The sequence below is a fragment of the Drosophila takahashii genome, chromosome 3L (assembly GCF_030179915.1).
Source record: "Drosophila takahashii strain IR98-3 E-12201 chromosome 3L, DtakHiC1v2, whole genome shotgun sequence".
Lineage (NCBI taxonomy): Eukaryota > Metazoa > Arthropoda > Insecta > Diptera > Drosophilidae > Drosophila > Drosophila takahashii.
In genome coordinates this window covers 759,722-774,068 of record NC_091680.1, presented here as the reverse complement: position 1 = coordinate 774,068, position 14,347 = coordinate 759,722, and the positions used below count along the sequence as shown (strand labels likewise).

The window sequence follows — 14,347 nt, the reverse complement described above, 5'->3', positions numbered from 1 at the left end:
TGAGGAAATATCATGAAAAAAGACTTCCCTCTAAATAATGTAAACTTATATGTCTTTTAAATGTTCTCTACATGACTCCATTAATTTTTATTAATAGTAAAAATAATAATAAAAGTCACTTTCTTAAGTAGGCAAACATGAAAATAAAATCTATAGTCAGTCGCACACACCGAGATGCAAGATCCCTTTATAGCTTTATTTTTGCACACAACTCTTTGAGAACCTTCACTGGGCAACTGGGCAACTTGGACAGCCATTTGTGGAGCAGCAGAAATCGAGTTCGATTCGTTTCAGTTCGGTCCTCGTCGACTATTCGAGACAGGTTCCCACAGTCAGTCAAGTGCCAAGTGCTCAAGTCTAGTGGCCATGTCTGTGACTTGTGTCAATAAAAGAGTTTTGTTTGCCGTAAATCCAAAGGGGATCAGGTTTTGGGTAGGGGTATGGGTTTGGGTTTGGGTTTTGGTCTGGGTGCCTAGCTTAGAGTTTTCAATAAATGGAAAACCTCGGCGGATGATTAAGCAGTTGGGTTAATGAAAGCGAATCATGCACCGACTGACTACTCCTGCCGTTCCGTTCCAAACTGAAAACCTCGATCGATGACTACCGACATGGCATGATGTGGTAGTCGTGGTCCAGGAAAAACGATCGCCGCCTAGTTGGTTGGTTGGTCGGTCGGGAAATTGAGCGGAGCACGTCAAAAATGGGAAAGTACGAAATTAACTGGGAAACGTGTGATTTATTTCTTCATTGAAGGCAAATGAAAAGAAGCCCAGCCGCCGACGTGAACGAAACAATTGAAAGGGACAGCCTGGGTAAAAATAGATGAAGCTTAGGTTAAAAAAAATAGTTGCAATGCCTTCTTGACAGTTTTTTTTATAAAAGGAAATAATCCCAGGATTAAATTAAAGTTTGATTGAATTTTACAATTTTATATAATAATTAATATTAATACTGATTACTAAATTGCTTTATTTCCTTTCTCTCCTCTCAGATGAACAACAGTTTCTACAGCCGCGCGGACATTTGCAACATCAGCGTGTGGCCTGCAGAAACTGTGGCCAGTTGCCACTTGCCACCAAGATCCCCGGCCAAATCGGCCAAGTCCTCGAAATCCCAGGCCAGCAGCAGCAACGCCACCATGTCGGCATCCATCGGCATTGCTTCGCCAGCCAAGGTAAGCCATAAAATATTGATATGATGGGAAGAAGGAAGTTATGCTTCCTGCTAATGAGATTGAGACATTAACATGAGAGTGCCGTTTCTTGGGTTGAGGTGATTAAATATGATTAATGGGTTGGCAGTACTTTTTGTGACTTAATCTGTCAGGTTGGAAATATTAAAAAAATAAATAAACCGAATTAAGAGTTATTAAAACTCTTGAAAGATATTAAAAAGATATAAAGTGAAAGATATTTAGTCAGCCAACTAATTTTTATAGAAAAAACACTGCATTATAAAAATTAAAAATAAATTTCTATGGGCTTCCTCTCACAGACATTGAGAAATAAATTCTCTTTGAAATTGTGTTCATCCAAAAAAGTTCAATATTTTATAGAACCAGGTTTGCTTCCTATTAATCTATGAGAAAATTCGGAAAACTTTCTCTTTATTGGGTTATGATCTTTAGTTCCGCGGGATACCCCTTGCTTTCTTTCACAAATTAGTGCCTGTTCTAGATTACTTATTTCCCATTTGATCCTCAATTCACCGCTCTGCCTGCTATTACACATGATCGATTATGAGTTTGATCCATCCATCGATCGTTGGCCTATCAAATCGATCGATGTCGGTGGTCCAAAGGCGATCGAAAACCCCCTACTCTTCCCTCGATTTGATTTAGCTGTTTGCGTGCGCGTAGTTTCAAATTTCTCCCGACTCTGATTTTTTGTGGTCACTTTTTGTGCGTGTAAAAGCGGTGGTAAAACATGCGAAGCTGACAACTTGCTGAGCGTAATGGAAGTGTAATGCGAGCTCTTTTTTAGGAGTGTGGAGGTGTGGGAAATCCAACGGGGATAAGGGAGTGTGGAGTATATATGGTAGATCTCCCGCCGAGGTGCTCCCATCATTTGTCGCAGCCTATCAATGTCGTCTCAGGGTTTTCGGAATAGCCAAAGTGTTTGGCATCTCAACACTCTCACTTTTTCCCCTTGTGGTCACTCAGTCACTATGCATATGAACATGTTTGAGCATTTTCGCATTTTCACAGTCCCATTTGCATTTTGCAGTTGTCGCACGCAATTTCCACAGCCATTTTCCAGCCGAGGGCAGTCGGGTTTCCCCCTTAACGAAAACGCACTGCCTTGTTGATTTATTGAGAGTGAAATCTTGTGCAGCTTTGATTAATTTTGACAAATTTTGCATTTTCGCAACCCGATCTCGAACCTGTACCCGATCCCGAACCCCCAAAAAAAAGGAAACCCATATATCAAGTCGACGCAACCAAAACCGATTTCAGAGATAACGAAAAGCGGTGACGTCGGTCAAAGCACAAATAAATCTTATGAAAAACGCAGATCACAGAGATCACAGGACGGTGAATTTCATATCTTATCGATTGGACACTCATGATTTGTATGAAATCGCAAATTAAAAAGTTGGCAAGCTGATGGACAAAGACACCATTTAAATTAGTCGTGTTTAAAGAGGAGAAAAGTGACGTTAAGTCAGGAATCGATAAATTAATCACTGATAAATTATCACAAAATGATAGACAAGTGTTTTTATCACATGATTTTTATAAATGGAAATAATTACCATAAAATAAATAAGCTCTGAAACTTAATTACACTTCAGTCCAAAGAGAGTTTAATAAATAAATCAAAATTACCAATTAAATAATAAATATATATTAAGGAAAATAACGTTAATTAAACACTGTAATATAAAATAGAAAATTATCTGCTCACCGAAACACTAACATTTCAGTTATCTTATCGATGTCCACAAATGATTTGTATTCGCTCGCAAATTAAAGTGTTCGGCAAAGATACGAATAATAACACAAATTGAGCAAATAATAATAAAAGTATAATGTAAATGGAAAAATGTAGAAAGAAGTAGCGACTGCTCCTCTCGCAGATTCGATACCAAATCGATTTTGGAGTATTATCTTATCAAGCTGTCGTCTGTCCACAGAAACTCCCCCTCTTTTCCATGGGCCTCTATTATCAAACGCATTTCGATTCGACAGTTTATTTTAATTCGCGGAGCAATCCCCACTACTTATATACAAACGCTTGAAGTGTGAGAGTGAGTGCACTCCAGCGATGAGCGACTATAGCTATGGAGCATTAGCCTCAGTGTGATTCGCAACGTTGGAGCCGACAGTCGGACGAAAACGAAAATCGGGGAGCGGACTATTCAAGATAATAGCCAAATGGCAAAAACAAAAATTAAATAGCCAACCAACAAACAATTGCGCTAAAACAACAATAGAAAAGCCCACGGCAACAACAGCTACAAAATGTGTTTATTTTGCTTGCGAAATTTGCATTAAATAAATGAAAAATACAACGAGAGATACAAAAAACAGCATACCAAATTAAAAGAAAATAAAACAAACGGTAAACATAATAGTTAAACTCATTAAAACAGTGAATTACACAGTGAAATTCAATTATTTTAACAACATAAAATACCTGTGACCTCTGTTACCACTCCTGTTCAGTGAATGTAAAACTGTGAGTGCTTACAAAAATTAGTACTGTTTTAAATTAAACAAATAGTATCTAAATACGAATTTAAACATTTAATTTATTATGAAATTTAAATACATATTTTAAAGCAATAAAATAAATATTGTAACTATTGATTTGACCTAAATTTCCAAGAAAAACCAAGACAAAAAATTAACGCGATTAGATTTTGGTCAAAACAAAAAAAAACACGTTGCGTGCGGGTATAAATATAAATAAAACCAAGAAAACCAAATCGACGACTGTCAAGGCCCAGAGAGTTAGAGGGAGATAGGTAGAGCGGGTAGACAGAGAGAGAGATAAAGCTGCGACGACAGTCTAAGAGGCACTGCTGCCAAGGAGTTGAAGTTGAATTCGAAGCTGAATCCATATCTCCGCTGTATCTGAAGCTCTGGCTTTCCAGTTTTGGACTTAATTGGCAGACCGGCGTCCGCACTCGCATTAATAATTGCCTTTAATTATCGCAAACGCCCAATCGCTCGGTTTTTTTTTCTTTACGCGCTCACTGGGCAACTAGCCACAACTAACTGTAAGTTGGACATTGTAAGCTGCAAACCGTGAACGTAAAACGCCGTTTTCACTTGGCATTAGAAAATTGTTTCCGTTTTGGCAGCAGTCGCTCTCAAACTGCCCATGCCCAGGCCTTCTTCGATCGCGTGCCTCACTCACCGCAGGAAGTTGTTAATTAAATTAAGCCAAAGATTAACCATCCACTGACGGCCAGAGTGAGTTTCGGACTTGAGTTGCGATAAAGATACATCTACAGAGAAAACAGAGAGCCGGCAAAAGATTCGACATCTGTTATAAGGAAAACCTTCGAATTGTTCAATTGACCCGGGAAAAACTAAATAATTCCCATATAAGAGAATATATTTCCTAATTCCCCTGGAATAATTAGCCATGCTTCAGTGATTTGCATATGTGTCTACAAGAAATCGTGTAAAGCAACCTAAATCTAATTTGGTCGCATTATCAGTTGGTCTGCGAAGGTGGGGAATGACTTCTATATAAGGAAGGCTCAACCCTTTTTTTGTAAGAGAGATACAAACAAACATGTTTTAAGAATTCTAAAAACTTTATAATTAGTGCGAATTGCAGTGTAATTTTTAAATACAGTTTAGTTTTTGAAGTCTTAAAATACTAAATATCTTTACTACAGAAATATTTATATTTTCCATAAGATTATATCAGATTTGCAATAAATCTATTAGCTTGTTTACCAAGATAGTTGAAGTAAAAGGCCATGCAAACACTTTTTAGTAACTTTCAGTTACTCAAGCAAAGATTCTGCATAACAAAGTTAAGGCTGGTACAAAAATAATTTCTTCTGTCATGCGAAAGGCTTTTCATATGAAAAAAATTCCCTTGTGAGCAACCCACTTACTTGATTGATGACTTGTGCAAAAAAACTAATGGTAAAGGGGTGCAGGGAAAAGGCGGCGAAATAAACAGAACTAGATAAGAACAAAAGTGTATAGGCATGTTTATATATGGCAAATTCAAGTCCCCACCCGCTGCACTCCACTCTTTTCTATACCATTCCACTCCAGTCCAATCCATTGAAATCCACTCGACAGTAATGACGTTGAAGTGCACTGAAAATGGGTGACAAATGGCGATAAGCGGGTGGGAGACCGAGTTCTCAGCGATAAGGAAAAGCACTCCCACCACTTCCACAGCTTTACGCAGTATTTTCCTCATTGTAGATAAGATTTCGACTCTCTTGCGCTGCATTTCCTATTTTGGTTCACTTTACAGTGGAACTTCGGAAAATTATGAAATTGCAGTTACTAAAAAAAATTCTTAAACATATTATAGAAGCTCTAAAAAATATTATTATTTTTATGGTTCTTAATGAGTCACAAAATTGATAGAATAATGTATGGATTTTTGGGTTATTTTTTAAGATAATAAGAATACTCTTACGAAAGTTGGCCTGTAGTTAGTCATCTTCACTTTACGACTTACTGATTCAGCCGCCTGAGGCTTGCAACTCCGATTGGGCACGCTCATTAATTTCCGCTCTCTAAACACATTTCCCTCAACTCGCCTCTCACATTCTCCCCATTTTTTTCTCTCTTTATTTTCTCCAGGGCAAGGTCTCGCATGATTCAATCAAGCAGTTGGTGCTGGAAGCCGAGCATTTGGTGCGCGACGCCCAAGAGGCAGCACTGAAGACGCCAACCAAGCAGAAACATTCCATCATTAAGATCTCGTCGACGGTCAAGAAGCGCGAGGTCATCATGCCGCATCCCATCAAGCAGCGAGTGGAGGTGAGTTAAGATCCTTTCGTAGCCCGAGAAAAAACTTTATAAGGATATTAATAACAATAAGGATATCGTATGCGACCTGAAAGTATTGATATCTTTGAAATTCGATATCTTTGAGAAAAGAACAGCCGAAGAAAAAGGCATTTATAGAATTTTTATATAAAAATGAAGAAAAGGATTACCCCTATATCATTTAAAAGTTAGGACTTTTGTTTATTTAACAATATTCTTTATAATTTTTCCTTTATCTTCCCCTCTTTTTGTATTTTCCTATTTTAATATTATCTTTTTCTAATATCTGAAAAAATTACGTAGGTATATTTTACCCCTATATCATTAAAAAGTTGAAATTATTGTTCATACAAAATGATATGAGGGGGTTTTTGTGTGAAGCCTTTACATTTTTTTATATTTGCCTAATATAAATCTCCTATTTTGTTAATATCTTAAATAAAAAAATTTTTTATTTTACGCCTATATGCTAGAAAAATTAAAATTTTTGTTTATTTACTCTATATTAAACTATTTTTAATTTTCTTATATTTCCTTTTATTAATCTTAAAATTCTAAATCTTTGTTTATTAGGAATGGCTGGAGCACCAGCCCTCGACCCCACAGCTGCTGACCCGCAGCCACACGCACGAACTCCTCCCCAGCTGCAAGCCCGATGACTGCGAGGCATCTGGAGAGGCATCCGAAACGGATTCAGTGCCTCAGGGAGGAGGAGCAGCAGCAGCAGTGGCACCCAACGGAGGAGGAGGTGCCGGATCGGACACTTCGGAGGGCTTCACCGATTCCATTGCCACATGTATGCAAACGAGCACGAATTCCTACGGGAATTCCACGGAGAGAATCGGTGGGTCCGCGGAGCCCATTGGTCAGCCAGCAACGCCCTTGGGCTTTGGCAGCAGCAATCAGAGCCTGAATGTGAAGATTGTGAAGCGACCGCAGACGCGTCGCAAGTCGGAGAGACCGTGGTCCGTGTCCTGTTTGTCCCAGCTGACCACGGATGCAGCCCAGATGACCACCGCCCGGATAGTGGAGAATTCACCGCCCGGATTGGCCAGTCATTCGATCAGCGAGAGTGCCTTGGATTCCCTTTCGCCGGGTCCAAGACCGCGGGCCGCTTCTTCCTCGGGAACGGGAAGCAATGCGGCCAGGAAGGCGGACAGCAAGGGATCCCTGAGGAGGCGCAAGGCCAGGAAGAAGCGCATTTCGGCCGCCTCGGCTGGCAGGAAATCAGATTCGGGTTCCGAGCTGGGTGGCGATCTCACCCAGACGCTGATGAAGTCCTGCGAGTCGATGTCGTCGCAGCAGCTGCAGGAGTTCACCAATGCCCTGCTGAGCATCCAGAAGGGAGGAGCTACTGCCGCCGGTCCTTTGAGCCCCAAGGGAGAGGCATCGGGGGTTGTTACCCTGCTGGCCGAGGGAGAGGCAGGTGAAACCACCCAACTGATGCTGCCCAAATTCCGAGTGGGATCTTTTACGACGGCTGGTCTTTTGGCCAGCGAAACGCGACTGGGAGCTCTGGCAGCATTGTCCAACTACATGAACGAGGACGAACAGCAAGCAGGTAAAGATTTCAAGGATTACTCGAAATGTGTTCTCTATCTATCTATCTGTTTTCTCACACAAGCACCCAAGCCGGTTCAAACCAGGCTCAAAGGTATTGCCAATGCACCAAAACCCCACTGAAAATGTCCCAAACCTTTTCATAAAATATCTTTATGATAAAAAAATCCTTCCTAATTATTTATTTTGCTCTTTAAAATTCTAAAAAGTCAAATTCTTTGACCATAATGATCCAAACCTGTTCATTACAAATATTTATGATTAAAAAACTCAATTTTTTATTATTTATTTTGCCTTTAAAGTTTAAACACTTGAAAAAGGTATCAAATATTATGTGCAAAAATATTCCTCCTTAAATATTTATTTATCCTTTTAAAATACTTGAAAAAGGGTATTTAATAAACCGTTTCCGAAATTCTTTACTTATATTTTAGCCACCAATCAGCCCTCTTACCTTCCCAAAATCCCACTATAATTATTAATTATTAATACCATTTATTCCCCCCTAGAACTCAGCACCGAGGACCATCACAGCAGCATCTCGGAGACGGCCTGGGACAACTACCAAGAGAAATACAACTCGGAGAACTATTCCGAGGGCTTTGATTCGGATGCAGCCCGTCGTCTCTTGGAATTCGGCGACGACTATCGGTGAGTTGTAAAATAAGAAATAATGATGAGGGCGACCTTTGAGGCCGTGCCAAAAGTTATTTATAACCGCTCAAAATCAAAATTAAAATGCAAACCTCTCATTTCGCAGCAATTTCATCGACTCGCAGTCGGACTGCTGCAGTTCCCTGTCGGCGGCCAACAATCTGGATTCGTTCTCGCCGCCGCGCATGGATTCGCTGCAGAAGCACGAGCTGAAGACCCTGCACATCAACCAGGAGACAATCACCAGCAGCGTGGATCACGCCCGTCGCCAGCGAGCACTTGAACTGCAGTACGAGCGCCGTCGCAAGACTTTGGAAGTTAGGCGAAAGTCCTGTCAAGGTGAGGAATCTATAAATCTCCCAAAATATATATTACATATTAATATAATTTTACCTCCCTCAGATATGGATGAAATACCAGTGGGCAATAGCCAGAAGGAACAGCAGCAGCAACCGGCACAGCCTTCGTTGTCTGCCTCCGCCACTGCTTTAATGACCACTCCCAAGAACCAGTCCATCAGCCAGCAGCTGAGCAACCAGCGCACAGAGTCCGTGGGTCGCAAGCTGGACTTTAGCGGAATGAGCCACTCGGCTCAATCCCTGCTGCGTCGCACCTCCGAGAGCGACACTTCGACCAGGAGGCGACGCACGGTGACGGCGGACGAGAGGCGACGCTCCTCGCGCAACCTGGAGAAGTGCATCAAGCTGATCCCGGCCAGCACTTCCTCGTCGAGTGGCTCGGACTCGGAGGACGGCGAGCAGGAGATGCGATCCCTGCTGCAGCAGAGTCGTGACCGCCTAGACGATACTAGAGCCTTGAAGATCAGATGCCATCTGCTGAGACCAGAGGATTATGTAAGTTGTATAGGATTAAATATGAAATAAATACTAATGAGTTGTAAATCCTAATCCCTAAACAGAACGAGATCATCAACACTTGCCGCGACAACATACGCTGCCTGGAGGCCGTTCTGCGCGGTCCACCTGGCACCGTGCTGTCCAACCACTGCGCTGGCCAGACAAAAGGTGAGTTCCAGCCTCCACCACCACGCAAACCATCATCATCATCCGCTACCGCATCCGGTCTCCGCCGGCGGCGGAGGCAGCGGCCAGAAACTGAGCTCAGACTCCCTGAGAATCCCGGGCAGCCAGCGATGCAGCCGGTGGCCCAGTGCCAGTGTGCACCCATTACGCGCTTCGTGGCGCGGGTGATCGAGTTCGTGCTGGACGTGGGCAATATGCTGGAGCACTTTGCGCTCTACCGCTTCCTGGCGGGCACGCTGAGGTCGCTCTACGAGCTGGTCAACCGGCCCGTAGGCGGACGCCTTGGCCGCTTTTTTGGCGGCCTAAGGGGATTATTGTAAAGCAATTAATAAGCCAAGCTTTAAGCATGTATTATATCCGGATGCCTTTCGATCGCTGTACAAATAATAGATCTTTAAACACACACTGTATACGATAGTGCTGCATATGATGTATGATTTGAAGAAAGTTTGTTCTTGCATTTGACAAAACGCATTTCGCATCGAATTTACTTACTATTGTCCTCAACACTTATTATTCGCTTTCTGTTCTACTTTTTATATTATTTTAAATAATTTTATTTTACCTGTTCTATTAATTTTTCTCTATTTCTTGCGCATTTGTTCTTTATTTTTTTGGCAATAAAATCTACAAAACACACCAAAAGCAAAACTAAAATTGTTATAATTCTCAACTTGCGTTTGTATCCGTTTGTCCTGTGAACTATCCCTAATTTAGTTTTTATTTTGGTGTTCTGTCATTTTGTCACTCTGTCATCCGTTCTGTTAACTCCACGTAATGCCGCTAATGCCTGTGTGTTTGTCAAATGTATTAACAAATTAATTTAACAATCATCCATTAACTGTCGTGTTTAGATTGCTTTGAGTTTAGTTTGCGAGATCATCGTGTAGTCTAGCACTAATATCGATCCCCCGTTCCAGAAGCGGTAATGGTGTGCTCAAGTCTGGGTCTCTTGAAGAGATCTTGAGATAAAATAATGTATTTTAAGTTGCTGGTACTAAGAATTAATTACTGACTTTAGTCGGTTAATATCTAATTCACAATTAACTCTTATAAAATCCTATAAGGATTATAAACTGGCAATTTTGAAGACTTTAGGGACTGAATATTTCCATATAATCCATATAAAAGTGCTTCTACATGGTTTCTACCCAATTAAGGTTTGCGTCTGTGGTAAAGTTTTGAAAGCACTGAAGCTCTGAAACTATAATAGCCTATTCTTTATGATAAGCATTTAAATTGTCTTAAAAATTTTCCAAATTCTTTGAAGTTTGATTAGAATAGCCCATAAATTTGCCTAATTTGCTTTTAGGGATATAGGTATTTTCTTAGCCAGCTGCTTTATTTTGACCCTCAAACAAGATCAACATTTATTTTCGCTCGCTGACGTCACACGCCCCGCTGCGAATATTTATAAACAAATGTGATGACTGGGTGGAAAATTAATTTATGTACATATGAACGAGGGTGGGTTCTATAAATTTAAGAAAAGATCTTAGAAAGATCTGCTTCTTACAGTGCTTGTAAAACTGAAGCTTAGATTCATCCAACGAAGACTTCATTTAGAACTCGCTAGGTGGCGCTTTGGTATTAAGTACGTGTGCTTATTAAACTGTAGCTTCAGCTTTTGAGTTTTGGGGCTGTCGTCATCGCTTCTAGGGCTTTGTTGTCTGGTTTCTGAATTCTTGTTGGTCGTGTTACGAAAAAAAGTGACGTCGCCTTTTGAAATATAGACTTTTGCTTTTGTTTTCCATTTCGGTTTGGCCTTTGTTGCCGCTTGAGCTGCCGAATCTAATGAGAGGGCGCTCAGACCTTTATACCAATATATATACAGATATATTTTTCATGTGTATAAGTAAGATGTTTTTAGAGATTGCGTGTGACGAAACCAAGTTCAAAAGTTGGCTCTTTGGGATTGGGATGTTTGCGTGCTAGCTTCTCTGTGTTTTTTACACTGAACGAAACACAAATTAAACAAAACCTTTACTAATTACATTTTTCTTTTCTCTCTCTCTTTAAACTTTAAAAAATATTCAAAGTGGTTTCTTTAATTTTTAAATATTTTTTATATACTTTTTTTAATTTACAAAGTATTTTTTCGTTGTGTAGAGACTGCTGTTTTGAAAACAAATAAAGACCAGGGGCATAACTCAATGTAACTGTGCTATGCGAGCACGTTGCTTTTGCCCTCTGGCTCTCAGTTTCAGCTTCTCGCATTTGCTCCCCTTTTTTCTCAACTCTCAGCTGTCTCTGCCTTTCGGTTCCACTCTCTACATCGCTCACTTCAATTTCTGCGCGCGTTCCAAGCGGTTGTTCTCTGTTTCCTCCCCGTCTATAATTATTTTTTAACGTGCTTCCGCGAAATTGTGTGAAATAATCTAACTAGAATCTCGCATAATTCCGCCAAAAAAATAGCTGTGATAAAAACCTAACTAAGCTCTGCAAAGTTACTTAAACCCATCAAAAAGAAAATCCCATTCATAAAACCGAAAATCGCGTGCTTTTATCGCCTTTCATATAAGAGAGTTCCTGTTTCGTATAAGAGTTTCGCGTAAATTGCGGTAGTTTTCCCAACTTCAATGCAATTTTGCTTAAATAACAGGGGAAATTCCCATAATCTTGTGTGGTGTGTGCTTCGCAAAACGGAATTGAAATGCTTTAAAACACAAATTGATTACGAAAATTGATTTCAAGTGGCGTTGTTGGCATTCAAACGAAAGTGGGTCACTTGGGGGTTGAAGAGAGCTTTTCCCGCCGAGGAGGGTTGGCCGAGGGGAAAACTCTCAAACCCAAAAACCAAACACCACAATGGGGAAAGTCAGCGTGGCCGTCCAGACGGATATATCCGAAATGCTTTCGGCCACTTCTTCCACCAACACATCGCGTTCGTCATCGGAACAAGGTAAACACTTGGAGCAAACACATTCCGAAAGAAAGATATAAGTACTGTGTACTAAGATGATGTGATGGTGGGGTAAACATAATTGGGAAACAGGTGTAAACGATGGGGCTCTACTAAACGAAGATCGCACAGCGAGATAAGAGTGAAACGAGTAGAGCAAATTCCTCGACAAAGGGGAAAATAAGAGAAAACAGTTTGGATGGGATAGTGATAGTAGGGCCAAGTAAGCAGGTGACTAAGCAGGCAATTAACGGAGTGACTGATGATAATACCTAAAGATTCGCTTGGTATTTAGAGAAATTTAAGCACAGCTTGGGGAACCCACTTTAAAGTTGTTGGTTAGACAGATTCATGATATGATATGGTGAATTGTTTAAGGGGGATAGGATAGGGCTATTAATAAGTATATTAAGGAAATGTTCGGGTAAATTAGTTGAATATTAGATGATATTAGCAAATCATTTGTAAGATCATATCAGAAATTGTTAAAGAAAAGCCTTAATAATATTATCAGTTAGGTTCACAGAATTAAGTACTTATAAATTTTTCCATATGGAATCCTCTTTATTTAGCCCTTAATGAGATCTTACTAACGAGAAAACCGAAACACAGGCAACGATTTCCACATTTGGAAGCTCTTAACTTGAAATCACAAAAAGCAGCACAACAATGTTTCGGATCATAAATCCGCCACTTGAGTGCTTGATGATCTCCGCCAACCGACAGATCCGCTAGCAATTGCGCTATTCTTACCGCAATTCACATAAAGAATCGCCATTCTACCACTCGATTCTGCCAGACCCATTGACCGACTTTGATCCCCAAGCTGCCAAATCGGGTTGCAAGTGGCTTACTGGCTACTACTTACTGTTCGCAACTGGCCACTCCATCCAGACACTTGCCACGCTAATTAGGGTTTAGCCGGTGCTTACTGTACTGTACCATTCCGTGCATTTCATGCACCGCTGCCCCTCTTGTCGACCCGCTAATTAACGGTAAATGCAGAACAGTGAACACTCCTATAGTGAACAAGGTTCTTTATTATGGTGGCATTCGCCTTTGAAGTTTGCCAAGATTGTTTTCGTTTTGGAGCGAGGAAAGCCGGAACCGGTTGCCTCAATTACCTCATAAGTTTTTTCTCTGTTTTTCTGCCCAAGTTCAAGTTCTCAGTTGTCACTCGATATATCATTAATTATGGATCATGGATCGCTTGCCCCATTTGTGGTTGACCTTCGCTTGATTAGAGTTAGAGAACGAGATCTTGTTCAAGTTTTATTATGGTTTAAGTGCGGTTAGTTTAAGTGGTTCAATGCGTTTTTAACCGGAGGGCGTTGAACCGTTGAAGAAGTAGTTACAAGCTATTTCCATTTGCATTTCCATTTCCAATCCCATTTACATTGCTTTGGCGATTTCCGTTTGTAGATTTCCTGCTTGATTCGGTAGATTTATTACTTCATTCATGCAGAAACGAAATACCTATGGGTATAGCCCCAATTCCATTCACATTTTGTACATATTTTAGCATCTCTATGATAATTTTCGTTTGGTTCTGTGCCGCTCTCTAATCAGCATTTAAAAATATCCAACGACGTTGTTATTTTTTATATATACTTTTTCGCTAATTGTCTATAATTGTTGTCTCTGTTGCCACACAGATATGAGCGCATGCTTTTCTACATAATTATTCAAGATTAATTTGGCAAATATTTTGAGCTTTGCCTTAGGTCAGGCAGTCATCATTTCGGTTGTTTTATTTGTTTAATTTTGGTGTTGGTAGCTTACCTCACCTGCCTCGATTTGTGCTTTATCTATAAAGAATATGTTATTCCATTTTAGGGTGGAAGAAACTATCTATGGGTATTTTTCTTAGGGTAACTAGAACACGCCCTTTTCTACAAATAGGGGTTCTTGTTTATAGCCTTTTGTCACGCCATTCCCTTAGGAGTATCCTTTGAAATCAAGGAAAAAAAAAAAGTAATAAATTGAGGTAGTCATTGGTAGTTTCTCTTTGGGTTCGAGGAAAGTAAAACATTAAATTAAAAAGACAGTAAGGTTTTTCCAGTTATAACCAGTTTTTTAGTTTTTATTATAATTTCTTTTGAAATGATCTCAGAGATATATGGCTCACTGTTTGCTTAACTGCACTTTTTATTGTCTGATTTGTTCTCTCTCGAAAAATGGCGACACCTCCCACGTAAAATGGAAATTCTC

General features: G+C 40.3%; 1 protein-coding gene across 6 annotated transcripts in view; it reads left to right on the top strand.

The window, feature by feature from the left end:
* klar (klarsicht) overlaps positions 1-14,347 on the top strand; it is a 124,492-nt gene that overhangs the window by 104,889 nt on the left and 5,256 nt on the right. For 3 of the 6 annotated variants that reach the window (XM_070215693.1, XM_017155814.3, XM_070215694.1), the window contains 7 exons: positions 992-1,174; positions 5,789-5,968; positions 6,551-7,538; positions 8,047-8,188; positions 8,298-8,530; positions 8,594-9,045; positions 9,111-9,216. In XM_070215693.1, coding sequence (XP_070071794.1) covers positions 992-1,174; positions 5,789-5,968; positions 6,551-7,538; positions 8,047-8,188; positions 8,298-8,530; positions 8,594-9,045; positions 9,111-9,216 — 2,284 coding nt within the window. Of the gene's footprint in view, positions 1-991; positions 1,175-3,381; positions 3,564-3,657; positions 3,681-5,788; positions 5,969-6,550; positions 7,539-8,046; positions 8,189-8,297; positions 8,531-8,593; positions 9,046-9,110; positions 9,217-11,516; positions 12,137-14,347 lie in introns of those variants that run through there. The other 3 variants (XM_070215695.1, XM_070215696.1, XM_017155816.3) reach the window with 3 other exon arrangements.